At 29.1% G+C, this 17,912-nt stretch overlaps 1 protein-coding gene across 2 annotated transcripts; it reads left to right on the top strand.

The window, feature by feature from the left end:
• Positions 1–1,756: 1,756 nt before the first annotated feature.
• Positions 1,757–14,529, top strand: LOC114125287 (tyrosine-protein phosphatase 10D). 2 transcript variants are annotated; one of them, XR_003592509.2, is made up of 24 exons: positions 1,757–2,877; positions 2,964–3,108; positions 3,207–3,443; positions 3,556–3,662; positions 5,480–5,723; positions 5,808–5,911; positions 6,077–6,348; positions 6,667–6,956; positions 7,039–7,527; positions 7,613–7,738; positions 7,830–7,970; positions 8,053–8,358; positions 8,555–8,935; positions 9,033–9,410; positions 9,488–10,357; positions 10,424–10,641; positions 10,871–11,096; positions 11,160–11,514; positions 11,698–11,968; positions 12,152–12,412; positions 12,520–12,713; positions 12,826–13,136; positions 13,493–13,586; positions 14,169–14,529. XR_003592509.2 is itself a non-coding variant. In XM_027988881.2 (23 exons), exons 1-23 carry the CDS (start codon positions 2,836–2,838, stop codon positions 14,198–14,200), a joined length of 6,000 nt encoding a protein of 1,999 aa, XP_027844682.1. In that variant the 5' UTR covers positions 1,759–2,835; the 3' UTR covers positions 14,201–14,529. The 2 variants fall into 2 exon arrangements, 1 of the variants encoding a protein (XP_027844682.1); XM_027988881.2 differs by lacking the exon at positions 13,493–13,586 and having other exon boundaries at positions 1,759–2,877.
• The last annotated feature ends 3,383 nt before the right edge of the window (positions 14,530–17,912 follow it).

Below are 17,912 nucleotides of genomic sequence, written 5' to 3'. Positions count from 1 at the left end.
TGCCAGCAATGTTTTTGATACAAACTAGCACTCAATTATCCAGACTTTAAACTGCGTATTACCTATGGAAAATATGTTTTTGAAGTATAATAATTAATAATATAAAAAGATACATAAATTATATTTTCTTTAAGACGTACTTTAGATAGTATAATTAATGTTCCTAACACCTACGACATACTCATAAAATAAAATACATACTTAATAAAATATGTATTATTATTTATTACACAACATGTTCAAATATAATAAAAACTTTAATAAAAATTATAATTAGACGATAAAATAAATTAAATTAAATTAATTACCTATTTAAAAATACTTTTACTAATTTACCATAAAAATTAGGGAACTAAAGATATGGATTGTATGTAGAGCCAAAATCCAAACACCTGAATGCTATTTATTTTTAAATTATTTGGACTTGTTTAGTACTAAATCTTTACAGATGTAGATTATACAGTTGAGTTGAGTAACTTAGTGATATAGTTTATTTATATGAATTGTGTGTTTAATTTAGATCATTAGCTGGTAATTAAAAAGAAGCTGTCCTACATTTTAATTTACATTTTTTTTTTTATCTATATCATGTCTATTCATTAAATTTGGCATAAATAAATGTTTCACATTTAGAAAAACATCCAAGAAAACGTTACGTACATTTATTTGTTTGATGAGTTGTGTATGGTTTTTTGATAATTTATTTATGTTATTATGTTATAGTCGTTATAGAAACTTATAACTCTATGTACTATTACTATTAGTAATGGAGAATGGTGATGTAAAAATGCGATGTAATATTGAATATTATATATGTTGAAGGCTTTAAATATCTTAGGTAGTTCTATATGCTGAAAAGTATTTCGTAAAATTAGAAAAATAATTGTATTTTTTCATCCATTCGTGAACTTGTAGTCATGTTATATTATAGTTGTTCTTATATCCATTTTTATTCGTCATTATAATATTGTATCATTTATATAAATAAAGTATAAGCAGTTATTAATTTATTTTCTTATTATTATTTATTATCGACCGTCGAGTAAATTATGTTTATGTTTATAGTCAATTTCACATACGAGTGTAGACACAATTAACTAAAAATTTAAATTATAATACTGCAATATTACAATTTCCTGCAGTTATTAATTTTAATTATTGACTAGGTACTTCCTACAATATATTACAACACTATATTTTACTTTTTTAAAACAATATTTTATATATAATTATCATGATGATATTTATATTTTATGTCATACTCTGTATAGAGGTTACCTCCTAATAATTATTGTATAATATAATTAAATCGTATTATTAATTATTATTATTATTATTTTAACCTCCGGGACGAAACAAACATCAAACACCATACGTCGTAATGTATAATACCATTGAGTATACTCAATGATAATACGCATTATAGGTTTTTTTTCTAGGTAGGTACCTAAAAATAGTGGAAGATAATTAGGCAGGTGCCTAATAATAAAATACACACACACGACGTGTGTAGTGGCGTTCAACCGTATCGGATGACGATCCGACAAAGGTATTAAAAACGACCTATACCGCGGTACGTCCGACGACGGTCGCAGTACCATGGCCTCAGCCGCGGCCGCCGAACAGCACGCCGAGTTTACCTCCAACCGCGCGTTGTAATCATCGCGCGACGACGACGACGACGACGGAAACCAAAACAAAGACCCCATCAGTGGCTGATAAGCCCCCTCCAGCCCCCAGCCGTCGACGCGGGCACGGAACTGTTGCTGCCGTATCATTATTCATTATTATTGTTATTATTTAGCTATATGTACGTTTAGTCGTTGTAGTAGTGAGTGGCGGTAAGCAGCAGCAGCAGCAGCTATCGTCCGTCGCGGTCGTCGTGAAAGCAATTATTATTATTATTACTATTATAAGTTATTGTCGTTGTTGTCACAGGTAGGTAAATGTGACGGTGTGGTAGTGTTTGCGTGTTGGACCGTGTGTGCGTTACGTGTGAACCAGGCCTTAGGGATTCGCGGGCCGATTACGAAAGCGGCGACACTCGTTTTGGTGGCGTTCGCCGAGCGTGTACGGTAGTGACTGTAGTAGAGCACAACCGCAGCGGTGGTGGTGGTGGTGGTGGTAAACGCGCAACGACACAGGTATTACAGCAGTACAGCAGTCGTTTTTTTACTTTCTCGCCCGATTTCGTCGTGTGAAATCACAAGAATTTTTTTTTTTTTTGTTCTCATCGATTCCTACGTCGGCATTTTTCGTAATTTTTTTTTATCCGTGTTTACCAAACAGTATCGATCGCTCGTAATTGTGTCAGTATTAATTTATTATCTCAGCCCTTAGTGTCGAGTGTGTTATTTTGTGTGTTCATTTGTTGTAATTTAATGAGTGTTTTTTGTTTTCGAATACTACTATCGGTCTCCTTCCGTAAAACTATTGTATCCGCGCGTATCGGAAGACTTGAGTCTAAACACGTTGATAGCGGCGAGACGATTTTGACGAATCGCACAAGAATTCTTTAACGACCATTCATGTTATTGATATCAGTTGTATCGGTCGGCTACAGATCATCATCATCCGTTCGTTGAGATATGATCGACAGCTCTTTCTGTATGTGTTGTGATAAAACTGAAGACGTCATTCAACAAACAGTATTTCAATGTAATCTTGCAAAATGTAGTACCTATATTCCTAATGGTGTCTGGTCTACATATTGCATTTGCTCTTGCTCAATCTACTATACTCAAAACGGCTTGTTTTCATAGCCGTAATTTAAGAATCTAACTTTGTTGCTCATTTACTACTATTAGTTTAAGTATCAATAAGTCAACTGTGAAAATGTGGATAGTATTACTGTTGTTCTTTGCTGTTAAAACTGGTGTAAGTATACACATTAATATGTTTTATACATATTTATATATTACTAATATTTTATTTAAACCAATAACTTTTTATCATTTTTGTAGAGAGCGGCTGATCTAGCTATACAATTGCCTCCATCAAACTCGGTGTCATTTGCATCTTCATTACAACAAGCTTATTTTAGACTTGATTATCTACCTCCATACGGCAATCCCCCAGCAAACACAACTATTGCAGCTCAAGACATCGGTATTGAAATATTATATTGTTGTTTGCTCTAAAGCCCTAGAATATTACTTCATTGCTTATCAATTGGAGATAAATTAAAATATTTAATAAACTTTTAGGTGATGTTATACATTTTTCTCAAGCCTTACCGGGGACCCGTTATGACTTTTGGTTATACTATAGTAATTCAAGCACAGGAAGTAATTCAATAAGTAATAATTCTCCACAATCAACTCCGGGAAATGTAATAGTTCCAGTTGGTTCTGGCGCAGAAACTCTCATAAATGGAGCTGTTACTAGTTCTTTACAGCCCCAGTCACAATGGTTACTTACTTGGACCGCATCAATTACAACTGGTATAAAAAATATGATTTGAATAGTATCTTAAATTTTAAAGTTATAAAAGATAATAATCCCATATTTATAGGTATTTACTAATTGTTTTATTATTTAAAAATGTTATAATAGCACCTGATCCACCTACAAATTTAACTGTAACTGTAAAAGGTGGAAAAACAGCGCACGTCCAATGGTCACCTCCAGTATTGGGAAATTACAATGGATTTAAATTGAAGGTAATGATATTTCAAGTATATAATAGATTTGTTACAATAAATATTAGGGTAGCACTAATTTTTTTTTTGTATTAAACCCGTATGTTTATATTTATACATAATTCATTAAAAAATAGATATTTCAAAAACTTATTGCTAGTTATTTTTCTAAAAATATTTAGTGGTACAATTCAATTCAAATGAATACAAAAAAAATTTGATTATTACTTAACTACTAAATCAATGATTCATCATTTTTCTTAAATTTAAGACAATTTAAGTTATTTTTTATTCAAAAGTGAATAAAGTAGAACGATTTAACAATTAAAGGTCTTTGTAGTTTGTCTGTTTTTATTAAACTTCTATACTTTTTATTTTGTTTTTATACTATACTAGCTGACCTTGTGCACTTCGTTGCCCGTTAAAAATGCCAATTCTATAGTATGATTCACTAAGTTTTTTTGCATTGACCCTTTTGATTTTTCAAAAAGTTGTTCAAGCACCACTTTAAAATTCAAATTTTGTGAAATGCATTTTTATTGCACACTAAATTTGTGGTACGATTTTACAAATGTACTGTGTAAATTGCAAGCATCAAACTATGATTATTCAGACTCTACGTTTATCAATTAGTGAGTTAGTTAAGTAATAATCTTATAGTCATTCTGCTTCACGTTGCCCGTGAGACTTGTGATTATCTGAGCAGTATATTATCATGTTGGTAATCCACCCGTAGTGGGTTGCGGACTCCGCGATATGTATACGTAAGTTTATAATATCTAACCCCAAGTATCAAAATTATATCAATTTTTCTGTTACTACAGTGGATAAAATACAATAATATACCATCTCATGGTTTTCATATTGTTATGTTAGTCTATTGCTGTGATTTTGAGATTTACTGTGGACATTTACTTATTTCGCTAATTCTTATTTTTGTTGTTATGGTTTTGACAAAATATAACAACAGGTCTACAACTATTATACTCAATCATAATCAATAGCGACCTTAATATAGTTTATTTTTTTGCTGGATAGTGACATCATTACATTACATATCATTACATTCATTACACTTACATAAGCATCTTCTTCTGTGACCAATAGGAGCGAATCATCAGTGAAAAATGTTACAAAAACGAGGAAAATAAATAATAATAATAAAAAGTTGTTACTATGGTTACCAAAAATAAAATAATAATAATAATAGTCTACGTAACAGGCCATTATTTATAATAATTGATAATCCCTTTGTTTTTAAAGTTAGAGAATCGATCAAATGCCATAAACCTTCTCCGCAATGAGCTCTTCAATTTTAAAAAAAATCATAACGATCGGTTCAGTAGTTTCCGAGAATATATCACTCAAAGGTTTTCATTTTCATATTTATATATTAGAGATATTATTTATTTATACTTAATAGTTTATTATAGTTTATATTACATAGCTAGGGCGGCCAATTTTAATTATTTATGATCAACTTCTGGATTTTTCTATTTAAAGTTTATTAAAGAAATTCTCTCAATAATAACATATTTTATATACATGTGTGTTACACTTTTTTTTATTTCTTTTATTTAGAATATTAATATATAATAACATTTAATTTCATAGTTTTACATAACACATTTTAATATATTTGATTACAAATTATTACTTTTAACTTATAATTATTTGTTTTGTGAAAAAAATTCAAGAAAAATGATAGATTGTCATGATCAACTTGAACTTATGTAGTGATCTACCTAACAGCTACCTCTGTTATATAGTGCATAATATATTTTACTTATGTATTTTAATATTTATAAAATTCATTAAGTTATTACTCTTAATTTTAGGTTATCAGTTTGTCTCCATCTTCTGCATCTAGTATAGTGCAACAACAACAAGAACAGTTGGTGAAAGTTGTTGATGCTAGTAACTCTCCATCCACTGCTTCATCTCAAACTGATTTATCTAGAGACACACTGCAACAATATGTTTTGAAAGATTTGACACCTGGAGCTACCTATCAGTTACAATTGTTTACTGTATATGAACATAAAGAAAGTGTGGCTTATATATCCAAAAATTTTACAACTAGTTAGTGTTTAATTATATATCATACAAATGTTTTCATTTTATGAATTTTTTTATTAACATTTAAATGAATTTGTTTGTTCACAGAACCCAGTACTCCAGGAAAATTTATTGTATGGTTCAGAAATGAAACTACATTGTTGGTGCTTTGGCAACCTAGTTATCCAGCTAGTGTATTTACTCACTATAAGGTATGAACTATTGAATTATACTATTTGACAATTAATATTCATCCAACTTTAATTTAGTAAAACAATGTATTATATAATATACACAGAAAACTTTTTTAATAATGCAAATAAGAGAATTTTTGCCTGAAATTGTATGTATTATATTTCACTAAAATTATTTTTTAGGTAAGTGTTGAGCCTCAGGATTCACCAGAGTCAACAGTTTATGTTGAAAGGGAAGGTGAGCCACCAGGTCCAGCACAAGCTGCGTTTAAAGGTCTTGTTCCTGGGCGTGCATATAACATAAGTGTACACACTGTAAGTGAAGATGAAACATCGGCACCAACAACTGCTCAATATCGCACTATTCCTTTAAAACCATTAAATGTGGCTGTAGATCCTAAGTATATAAGTTCATATGGTCTACGGGTACACTGGGAACCACCAAAAGGACTTTGGTAAATTAATTTTTTAATTATATAGTATATTGTTAGTTTAATCTCTAAGATATTAATTTTTTTATACCAAATAATTACTTTGAAATGTGAGATAAAAGCAAAAATTAAAATATTAAAAATGATAAAAATAAAAACTCTTTTTATTGTCTCAATAAATAACACCTTTATTTTATGATTTAACATTTTTGCGTTATTATTTGGAATAAAATATATTTTATTAATTCACATAGTAGGTATTTATAAAAATAAATGTTATGTTCTTATTTATAATATTTAAAGGTATTTATTTGTTTACTGTTTTATTTAATTTATGTATAGTGAATTTGACAAATATCAAATATCTGTCAATGTTAAGAGACCATCACAACAATCTTCCTTAAATCAACTGGCATCTCATCGTAGCATTAGTGATCAAACTCAACAAACTACTACTCCAATTACACTTACTCGTCCTCGTGATGGTGATGGTTCTAATTCTGGGGGTTCAACACAATGGTGTGATGTATACGATACACAGTTATTACAACCAGGTCGAACTTATCAAGTTCTTGTGAAGACAGTTTCTGGAAAAGTTGCTTCTTGGCCAGCTTCTGTAAATGTAACATTAAGTATGTAATCATTTAAAATGTTAAACTAATTTAATTTTAGATTAATTAGATTAATTGTATTAATGTCTTGTGTATTTTATAGAACCATTGCCTGTAATTGATCTAAAAGTTATAAGTAGTGGTAATGCAAATGGAAATAATCTGAATGAAGATGGAGGTGGTGGTGTATTACAATTAACTTGGAAAGCTGATGCAATGAGTTGGCAAGACGCATATCAAGTGAGCTATGCTGAGGTTCTTACAGGTTCTCTATCATCTTCTTCATCTGCTTCCGATTCTCTGATTGTATCATCAGTATTATCATTGGGGAATAACCTTAATCAATCATTAAATGGTTCCTCTCGACAACAATCCACATCATCAGCTGTAGCATCAGCTGCGATTACAGCAACAACTTCTACTGATAGTAATGTTTTGGTAGTCCAAGCTACTAGGGAATCAATTGAAGATCCATCGACCCCTATTGAATGCACATTAGAGTCATTATTACCCGGTCGTAATTACTCCATATCTGTAAAATCACTTAGTTCTGGTGTTGCTTCTAATGATACAGTTGTCTATCACACAATGAGTGAGTCAAATAATATTCTTTATTGTTTTAAATTATTAAATGCACAATTTGAAGTATTTATTATATATATTTTTTATATTTTTAGAACCATCTGCACCAATTATAGAAGATTTAAGACCAACATTAGATTATGGATTAAATGTATCATGGAAAACAGATGTCAATAGCCGACAAGAAACATTTCAAGTGGTACTTCGTCGTAATGATACTGGTTTGTAATTTTCTAATAATATAAATTTAAATTTAAATACAATATATATTTTATATTTGTTTTTTAATTATTCAATACTTTTGTCTTATAGATGATATACCAACTGTAAGGATAACTAATGAATGGCGCATGGCTTTAAGAAATTTATATCCCGGAGCAGCTTATCAACTTAAAGTATTTGCCATAAGTCATGGACTTCTATCTGAACCTCATGATTACTTTCAAGCTGTTTGTAAGTTTAGAATCTAATCAATAGTTTAATGATATTTTAAATAATTGATGTTTGATGTAATAAATTTCAATTTTAATTTTAGATCCTAGGCCTCCTACTGATCTTCAAGTAGAGAATATAACTGCTGCCTCAAATATTGGGTCGAATTCGGTTTTATTGAAATGGAATGGCCCTACAGCTGAAGGCTTGTTTACTGAATATTCTATTAAATATCGTACTATTGATTCCAATGGGGGCCAACAACAATGGATTAGGTTACCTGGAGTACAAACAACTGAAGCAGAAATAGCAGATATGGTGGCTGGACAACGATACACAATTCAAGTTAACACCCAAACTTATGGATCTCTGGAGTCTCCATACCCACTGCTGGTTAATTATACAATACGTTAGTATAGCTGTATAATTTATTTTAAATCCATTGTTTAACAAATAATTGCATTTATTCATGGAACCATTTTTATATCTAACAGCATGAATAACATGATGTTTTTTTATATATCATAGTTTTATGAACATTTACAATTAACAACATTGTTTAAATTTTTAATTTGCAATTAGTTTTTTTTGTGTTTATTTATTAGGACCAAACCCTGTGAGTAACATAGCTTTGCTTGTGGATGCGACCAACTTAACTATACAATTCCCTCGTCCAGAAGGTTTAATTGATTACTATTCTGTTGAGTATATACTTCTTAAGCCACCACCACAAGCAGATCAAAATCAAACTACTACCTCCATTAGTTGGACTACAACAGCTGCAACTTGGAGTAGTAGCAGTGTTGGAACAGCTTCTAGTGGATGGAAAAATTTTACTGATTCTGGATACCCTAATGGATCTAGTGGAACTATTTTAGTGAATTTGGGTCTAGATGAATTAATAGCTGGTGCAGGTTATGGATTACGAGTACGCACATGTTCACATTCTATGTACAGTGATCCTGTCATCTTGGAAACACATACAAGTGGGTTTTTGATAAATACATTGTTTAATTGTTATTATATAGTTTCGTTTTATAAATCATACAGCAAACTAATTATTTAAATCATTTAAAATTATAGTGCCATTGATTTTATCTGAAATATTGGCTGTAAATGATCAACAACTTGCTACTGATACATTAACATTGCGGTATACTCCTACTCCACAAACAGCTAGTCGTTTTATTAAGTACCGTTTTCAACTAGCAGAAGCTAGTCATCAAACTAATACACAACCTATTACATATCAATCATCTACCACTCCTCCAGATTCAGGATCTGGAATACTACCTACATCATCTACTGGAACAACATTGATTGCTGAAAAATTTGCATCAGATAATGAATGGAAAGTTACTTGGCACTCTTTAGTCCCTGGACGCTTGTATGATATCACTGTGTGGACTGTATCAGCTTATGGAGTTCTTAGCCAACCTTTACGTCGTCAAGATCGTCTTTGTAAGTTCATTTTTAGATATTATAACTTACAATTTTAAAATGTATAATAATTTTGATTGGTTTAATTTGTTTTATAGATCCAGAACCAATTACTGATTTGAATGCCACTTTAATAACCCGTGATTCTGTAAATCTTGTATGGACCCTACCCCGTGGACAATATGATGCATTTGAAATTGAATATTTAGATACTGATGCCACAATTATTACCACAGCTTCTTCTATTGCAAATTCATATTTATCTTCTAAATTATCTTCAGACGGGGGAGGAGGGTTACTTGTACAAAACTTGACTGATAAACCATGGTTTTTAGTTCAAGGTCTTCGACCATATCGTAACTATACATTCACTGTTGTAGTGCGAGCTGGTGGTGGAGGGTCTTTAGGGTCTTTATCTCAACAACAAATATTAAATAGTGGTGTAGGAGGCTATGCAGCAGCATTATTATTAAGACGTTCAGTTCCAGTATCTGGTACTTTTAGTACATTGGAGTGGGTACCAGGGCGTTGTGTAAATTTCCAAGCAGTAGATGTACAACCTGGGCACCTTACATTAGAGTGGACGTTACCAGAGACTGAACATAATGGTATACTTTTACGCTATGTGGTGTCTTGGACTGCTATAACAACTTCATCGTCATCCGATGGTATACCTGTATCTACTAATACTGTGGTTCAGTTGAACGGTGGCGAAGAAGAAGAAAATATATTGGGATTAGGTATAAATAATTTACTGAGTAATGGCAATTTGTTTAATGGTCAACCACCATTGGGATCTGAAACCGAAGTTGGCGAAACAACTAAAACATCATATTATGAGCCATGGAGAAATAGGGCAACTATTAAAGGTCTGATACCGGGTCGTCAATATATTTTTAATATAAGTGGCGAAACTCGTATTGGTCGTGGTCCTGTAGCTAGTTTGGAGCAGAGAATGCCAATTTTAGGTAAATTTACTTAAAAATATTTAGCAATAATTAGATTTTATTTATTTTTAAATATTTTTTTAACAGCACCACCTAAACCAAGTGCCCAAGTAGTACCAACTGAAGTAAGTCGAACTACAAATACTATACAAGTGCGCTTCAGAAAGAACTATTTTGGAGATCAAAATGGCCGAGTGATAGCTTATACTTTGATCGTAGCAGAAGATGATTCTAAAAATGCCAGTGGTCTTGAAATGCCCAGTTGGCAAGATGTACAAGCATACACAATTTGGCCTCCTTATCAGGTACAATACTTTTTTTAGTATATGATTATATACCAATTGTAATAACAATTAACTATCATTAAGTATTTAAGTCTCATGCAATGGTTTCATTGTTTTAATTGTTAAACTACTTATTTTCTTAAAAGTAATTTGTATGATTAGAAGGTAGAATCATAAATTATAAAGAAGATACTAAAATAATTAAATTATTTTGACAGATGCATTAATTATATTTATTTTTATTTATTAGGTTCTTGATCCATACTATCCATTTTCAACAAATAAAACTGTGGAGGATTTTACAATTGGGCAAGATGCACATTGCAATACAAATTCCATAAGTGGCGGAAAATTATTATCATCGCAATATTGTAATGGACTGTTAAAACCGGGTACAACATATCGTGTTAAAGTGCGGGCATTTACAGCTAATGACAAATTTACAGACACCATGTTTTCATTTCCTATACAGACAGGTTTGAAAAATACTAAAATCAGTTTAAAATAATGATGTATTTTTAAAATACTATTTTTTTCAGATCAAGATAACACGTCAGCTCCAACATCAGCTACAGCCATTGTATTATCAGTTGTAGTAGGATTACCAGCTATTTTCATTTTAATTGCTGTTTGTGCTGCATTAGCTACTGGGGGTGGTCGAAGTCGTTGGTTCCTGTGTGGTAGTGGCAAGAGCAGAATAATGAAGAGCTCTGTTGTTGGTGGTAAAAGACAAGCTGGAACTGGTCAACGAAGAATCACGGGAGGAAAATTCCTAGAAAACTCATCAACTAGAAACTTAAATGGTGGTGGCCGTAATGGTGGCCGTGGAAGTGATATGTTAAATTCTTCCAGTGTTCAACAACAACAACAACTATCATGTGATTTACAATTAAGGTATAAAAAGCTATAATTAACTTATAAATTATAATGCAATTTATGTTAAAATAATAATTATTTAATAACAAGATTTAAATATTTTAAAGTAAACCAATAATCATCCACAGTATTCTTGTTATTTTATATTTTATTATTATTATTAGCTATTATTAAATTTGAATTTTTATTTATGAAAATCAGCCGACCTGTACGAGTAGATAGATTTGGAGAGCATTATGCTCAAATGTCAGCTGATTCTGACTTTCGATTTTCTGAAGAATTTGAAGACTTAAAACATGCAGCAGCAGCTGCCGCCACTAATGGGGGTACAACAACTACAGCGGCTGATTTACCATGCAATCGTCCTAAAAATAGATTCACCAATATTTTGCCTTATGATCATAGTCGTTTTAAGTTGCAGCCAGTGGATGACGAAGAAGGATCTGACTATATAAATGCTAATTATGTTCCGGTAATTTAAAAAGTTTATAACTAAATAATTTATAAACTATTAAAATTCAAGATGATATTTTTATGATATAATTTCAATATTTTTATTTGATTTGATATATGATACATATTTTACAGTAATGTATGCCTGAGTTAAACTCTGATATTATTATTATTTTAAAGTTTTTAATACTTAATATTTCAGGGCCACAACAGCGTTAGAGAATTTATTGTTACACAGGGACCGCTGCATTCAACAAGGGATGATTTTTGGCGGATGTGTTGGGAAAGTAATGCAAGAAGTATAATAATGTTAACTAGATGTGTGGAAAAAGGTCGCGAGAAATGTGATCATTATTGGCCATATGATACTCATCCCGTTTATTACGGTGACAATATATGTGTCACTTTACTGAACGATACTCATTATTCTGATTGGGTGATAACTGAATTCATGGTTTGTCGGGTAAGAATTTAAATCTCACAAACTTGAAAATATAGTGTTAAACTGAATTAAATATTCAAAGATTTTTTTTTTTTAATTGTTTTCTTAAACTTTTATTTTGCTTGTAGAATGATCAAAAAAGAGTAATAAGACATTTCCATTTTACCACTTGGCCTGATTTTGGTGTACCTAGTCCTCCACAAACACTTTGCCGTTTTGTTCGTGCTTTTAGAGAACGTCACCATGCAGGTGTTGGAAATAATATAGAACAACATCAACATCAACTGCAACAACACCACCGTCCTATAATAGTGCATTGCAGGTAATAAAATTAACTTTTTATTTTATTATTTTATTCAGTTACAAGTTTACAAATAAACTCAATTCAGATAATATTGTTGATGTTAATAATAATGTAATATGTCTTATTTTAGTGCTGGTGTTGGCCGATCTGGTACTTTTATAGCTTTGGACAGAGTTTTGCAATCGCTTAATGATCCTACACAAGTAAATAATTATATTGATGTGTATGGTATTGTGTATGCAATGCGAAAGGAACGTGTATGGATGGTACAAACTGAGCAACAATACATATGTATTCATCAATGCATAGTTTGTATATTACAACAAAACAGTGGCAATAGTGATCAACAAGAACTACTTGATCAGGAGCAACAAGATTTGGAGCTAATGAACAATACAACTGCAGCTACAATGATGGCTCATCATAACCGTGCATTTGAAGGTACGTCACTCATGTTGAATTCAAAGACAACTGACTTTATTGTACGATGTGGTGTATTATGGTTAAATGCTGCTGTTACTAGCGGTTTACCTACGGTAGTGGGGGGCTTTTGGCCCAAAAATAGTAATACAACAACTAAAATAACAAACAGAAAAGTATCAACAGCTACTTCCTACAATAATATAACAACTATAAATACAATTATTACAACAAATGCATATAATAAATCGTGGTGGTCTTCATGGTGGAGGCGAAAATCTAGTTCTAATAAAAATTCAAATGATATTTATCGTTTATAAGCTTATTTTATATTTACACATTTTTAATAGTCAAATTTTCTTCATAATGACTATTAGGTGTAGTGTTGCAATAATGGTATAATGTTGATGACAGCATTGACCTTGATGATGTTGAGGAGCACAAAATCTGAAATCGTTTTTATAAAAAAAAGTGAGAAAAAATTAAAAGTTGAGTGTATGCGTCTAAGTTAGTGTGTGTGTGGCATACCTATGTAAGTGATAAGTAATAACTATTAGGATTAATATATTTAAACATTTAACAATAATAATAATTATAAAAATTTTGTACTTTGTCTATAACTTTAATGATTTTAATCAAAACTAACTATTGTTAGCATTTGGTATATAATATTTTTTTTTGTTGAATTATAATTTTTTATAAACAATTTTTTTTTTCACTGCTGAGAATGGGATAACTTTACAATTTCCAATGGTACGTAGAATTTACAATATTGTGTGTGGTTTTTTTTTATTTTAAAGTAGAATGTTTGTCAACTAACATCTTATTGTTTTTGTATATAATTTAATACAATTTTATTAAATATTTGATTTTTCACTAATACTGCTTTGCTTTTTAATTTTATAATTTAGTATTTTGATCATGACTACAATATGAAAATACATAAATCGATTTATTAAATAATAAACTAATGCCGGGCAGTAATCAAAATAGTTGCAATAGTTTTAATTTTTATTATAATAAAATATTAATCTTTGTTGTTTAATGTTACAGATGACGAAGGCATAGCCGAATCAGGAATGTAATTTTACTGAGTAAAAACCATGTATTTTTTGTATACGTCAGTTGCCAACTAATATAGACTTACAGCAGTATTATGATATGACTACTTTGATATGATATTTTATAAAATATAATGTTTAGTATAGATTACGGCAATTGCAATTTTTGTGTTAAAATAGATATTAAGATAACTTGTATTATTTATAAAATGTTAATAATTATTAATCAAGGGGGAATCAAATCAACACAATGTTTGATTAATAATAGTATTATTATTTTTATACATTTATATTATACCTTGTCTCTATCATCTTTCTGTTGAAAAAAAATTAAAACCGTTTATTGTTTGATATTATAAACTATTATCATTATATATATATATATACATTATACATATATGTATGTATGTATGTATGTATGCAGTCATTTTTACAGTACCTGTTTATGAATTATTTTTATTAAAATAACATGATTTTTAATTATTTTGAAAATTGTATTATTTAAATATTAAACATAAAATGTGTAACATGTAAACCCTTATCTCAATTATGTTAATTAAATTTTGATTTTTGAGAGGTTGGACCAAAATAGTTACACTATCGTGGATATATAAATCACAAATTTAAAAATATAAAAAATGAAAATAAAGATAGCGAATTCAAAAGGAGTAAATGATAATCATAGATAAATATGATAAAGGTAACAGTACTTAATATGTAGTATGCTATTAATCGCTATTTTGTTGGTGTAGTATGCTACTTATTGTAAAATGCTGCCTACCTAACCTACCAAAATACTACTCTATTTTATTGATTAAAATTTATCTAAATAAACTTAATGTATTACTGAAGATTGATGATTATCATTGTCAAGTAATAATATTGTGATACATCATAGGTTACTTTTGCTTGAAAATTACTAATAAATTGTGTTGTGTATTAATGGACTACCGCCATTCTTCATCAGTTATCATGTCTGTTTAGGTATAATTTTGTACAGTTGTTATATGCTATTTATCTTAATAATTTAAATTTACTTTACTGCAATTAAATGAAATTAAATAATAATAGATATGATAGGTAGCATACTTTATGCATATAGTTTTTTGGTTGGTAGCATACTACATGAGTACTAAGATGACAGTTTATACTTATGTGTGTACAATTTTAATTTTGAATTTTATTGACTGAAAGATTTAGTTAATTTTTTTGTTGTTTTTCAAGTAGTATCGAATTAATATATATATTATCAATTAGGCGCAATACATTTTAATGAATACCTAACATATCTTTTTTTTTCATTAGGAATAATAATTAGATTTTTGTTATATGCTATACACATATCAGCATTATGCAGAATAATATCTAACTTTATAAATTAATTATCATCAAATGAATGGAATACCATGGATTTTAATTGTATGGACCTTACATACAGTTATAAAGATGTAAAATTAAAATGGTCTGTCATATTTTAATTATTTAATTATCCTCAGTTTTGTTAATATTACTTAGTAATATGCTAAATTCGAATAGTAATAAAAATATCTTTTTAAGATATAAAATTTATTAAACTATTATTGAATTAAAATTTGTAAATGTATTATAACTCTTGCCCTATCAGTCATGGTTTTATTTTAGATGTTAAGAATTGTGTTAAAGGACTATTGAAGTTGTGATTTTAAAGTGGGTGTACAATGTACATATATATACTTGTGTAGGTATGGTACTATACTGTATAATATATTATAGTAATGAATTAAGATCCATTACATATAATTTAAATCAGAATAATCTTTGTGGTTTACTATTTACTAATGAAAGGAAGCTAAGCACAACATTTTTGGAACAAAAAAAAATCAGGTATTTAAAATTTTTAATATTCTATGATACATTGAAACCATAAACTATTTAATTATTATTTTACTACTATCTATTAGTCTAATCTAGGTAAGTTATTTTCTTAGATGCCTTTAGAACTCTTATCATTGAGACAATATTAATAACGTTTATTCATTTTGACAAAGTTAAAAGAACACTTTTTTTTTATAATATAAATTGCCTAACTTTTACTCCTTAAAATTGATGGATAGTTTCCAGTTCAACAAATATTCGCTGATATGACAAAGCTCGTGTTTAAAAGCGATTTTTTTTTTATCAAATCTTAATTTATTAAGGATATGAAATAAGTTTTAATCGTTCGATTCGTTAATGTGGTTTCTTATTTGAAGTAATATGTAATAATATTTTTGTATAAGGTACTTGCAATATAATATTATAATTTATAATTTAACCCCAAAAAACTTTAAGCACTATCTGCTAATAATTATCTGTAATATAAATTAATTATTTATAAATCTGTAAAAATGTATAGTATTATAGCTATAAAGTACTGGAAGACTAAAATTTTTATACTTTGATATTTACCGATTTACTCTTCAAATTCTGAGACCAACTGAGTTCAAAATAGTTGCTCTAGTAGTCAATGCACTGCACAATAAAACAAAATTATACTCAAGACAACTAAACCGGACTCAATCTTTAGTGCTTGTAATCTCCCACACCATAGATATAATCGAACTTATAATAGCATATCTAAAGCCATGTTTGCGTTTTGGGAAAAAATTTATTATACATTATACCGATACATTATATATTACAAAAAAGTAATTTAGTCACTGTAATCGTTATTAAAATAAATAAAATAATAAAATAAATGTAATGAAAATATGAAATACTTTATTTTTAAGTCATAAAATTAACTATGTTACCTGTCAAGTTTAAAAAAACACAGTCAATTTTGATAATTTATAAAAATATATTCGTCATTCATCAAGGAAGTAGCAACTCAAGTAGTAATACTGTATAGCCGTATAGGTATAATTTGAAAAACACATCTAAAAATAATTACCATATAACAATTATTATTAATTTTTAACCATCAAAATATATTTGTGTTGACACGAATAATAACTTAATAACACTTATCCACGTGGTCTATTCATAGGAAACAGGAAACGTTGTTTGTTTTGAGAAAAATTTTCAATCAAAATATATAATAATTTATTTAATTAAATTAAATTGTATCGAATGTTGACATACGGTTAAACATTGAAAACTGATTTATGACGATTTAAAATTAAATATAATAATGTATATACTATCTAATGCTGCCCGTGACAAATTAAATAATGATCGTAGATTTACTATACGTCTTAAACTCAGTTAAAATTAAATTACACACATTTTTAATTTAATGATTTTGGTGGTTTTGACCAAATATAAAATAAAATCTACAATTATATCAAATTGTAAAATCTATTTTATTTTATTTTATCAATGATAATCCCATATAATTCATATAAACAAGAAAATATTCGTTTTTTTTGTGAGCCAACAAATCCCCGAGTATTGAGTAATAAAGCTTGAATTTTTCGTAGAAATTATTTTACACGAAAAAGAATCATTTAAGCTTAGGGTATACAGTCATAGATGTGAAATCAAAATAATACACGATACAGAAGAAAACATTTTCAGTGTCGCAGCATTATTATAAATTATATTTGTCATTAATAAGAAAACGTTATTTGAGCTTGAAACATTTAAAAATAATAGAATTTAAAATAATAATAACTTTTTCTTATTTTTATACGTATTTTCTTATTTATAATATATAAATTTGATTTCTTAACAATGGTTGTAGGTTTATTTTCCACACCAAACCGTTTTTATAAAT

The sequence above is a fragment of the Aphis gossypii genome, chromosome X (genome assembly GCF_020184175.1).
Source record: "Aphis gossypii isolate Hap1 chromosome X, ASM2018417v2, whole genome shotgun sequence".
Classification (NCBI taxonomy): domain Eukaryota; kingdom Metazoa; phylum Arthropoda; class Insecta; order Hemiptera; family Aphididae; genus Aphis; species Aphis gossypii.
The sequence above is the reverse complement of the archived record's forward strand: the minus strand, read 5'-3'. Positions and strand labels throughout refer to the sequence as shown.

What these genes read in the sequence shown, in the direction of transcription:
- LOC114125287 (XM_027988881.2), top strand. Translation starts at nt 2,836, where the DNA reads ATGTGGATAGTATTACTGTTGTTCTTTGCTGTTAAAACTGGT. An exon ending in TGATTACTTTCAAGCTGTTT is followed by an intron (nt 7,971 to 8,052) that starts GTAAGTTTAGAA and finishes TTTTAATTTTAG; the next exon opens with ATCCTAGGCCTCCTACTGAT. An exon ending in ACGTCGTCAAGATCGTCTTT is followed by an intron (nt 9,411 to 9,487) that starts GTAAGTTCATTT and finishes TTTGTTTTATAG; the next exon opens with ATCCAGAACCAATTACTGAT.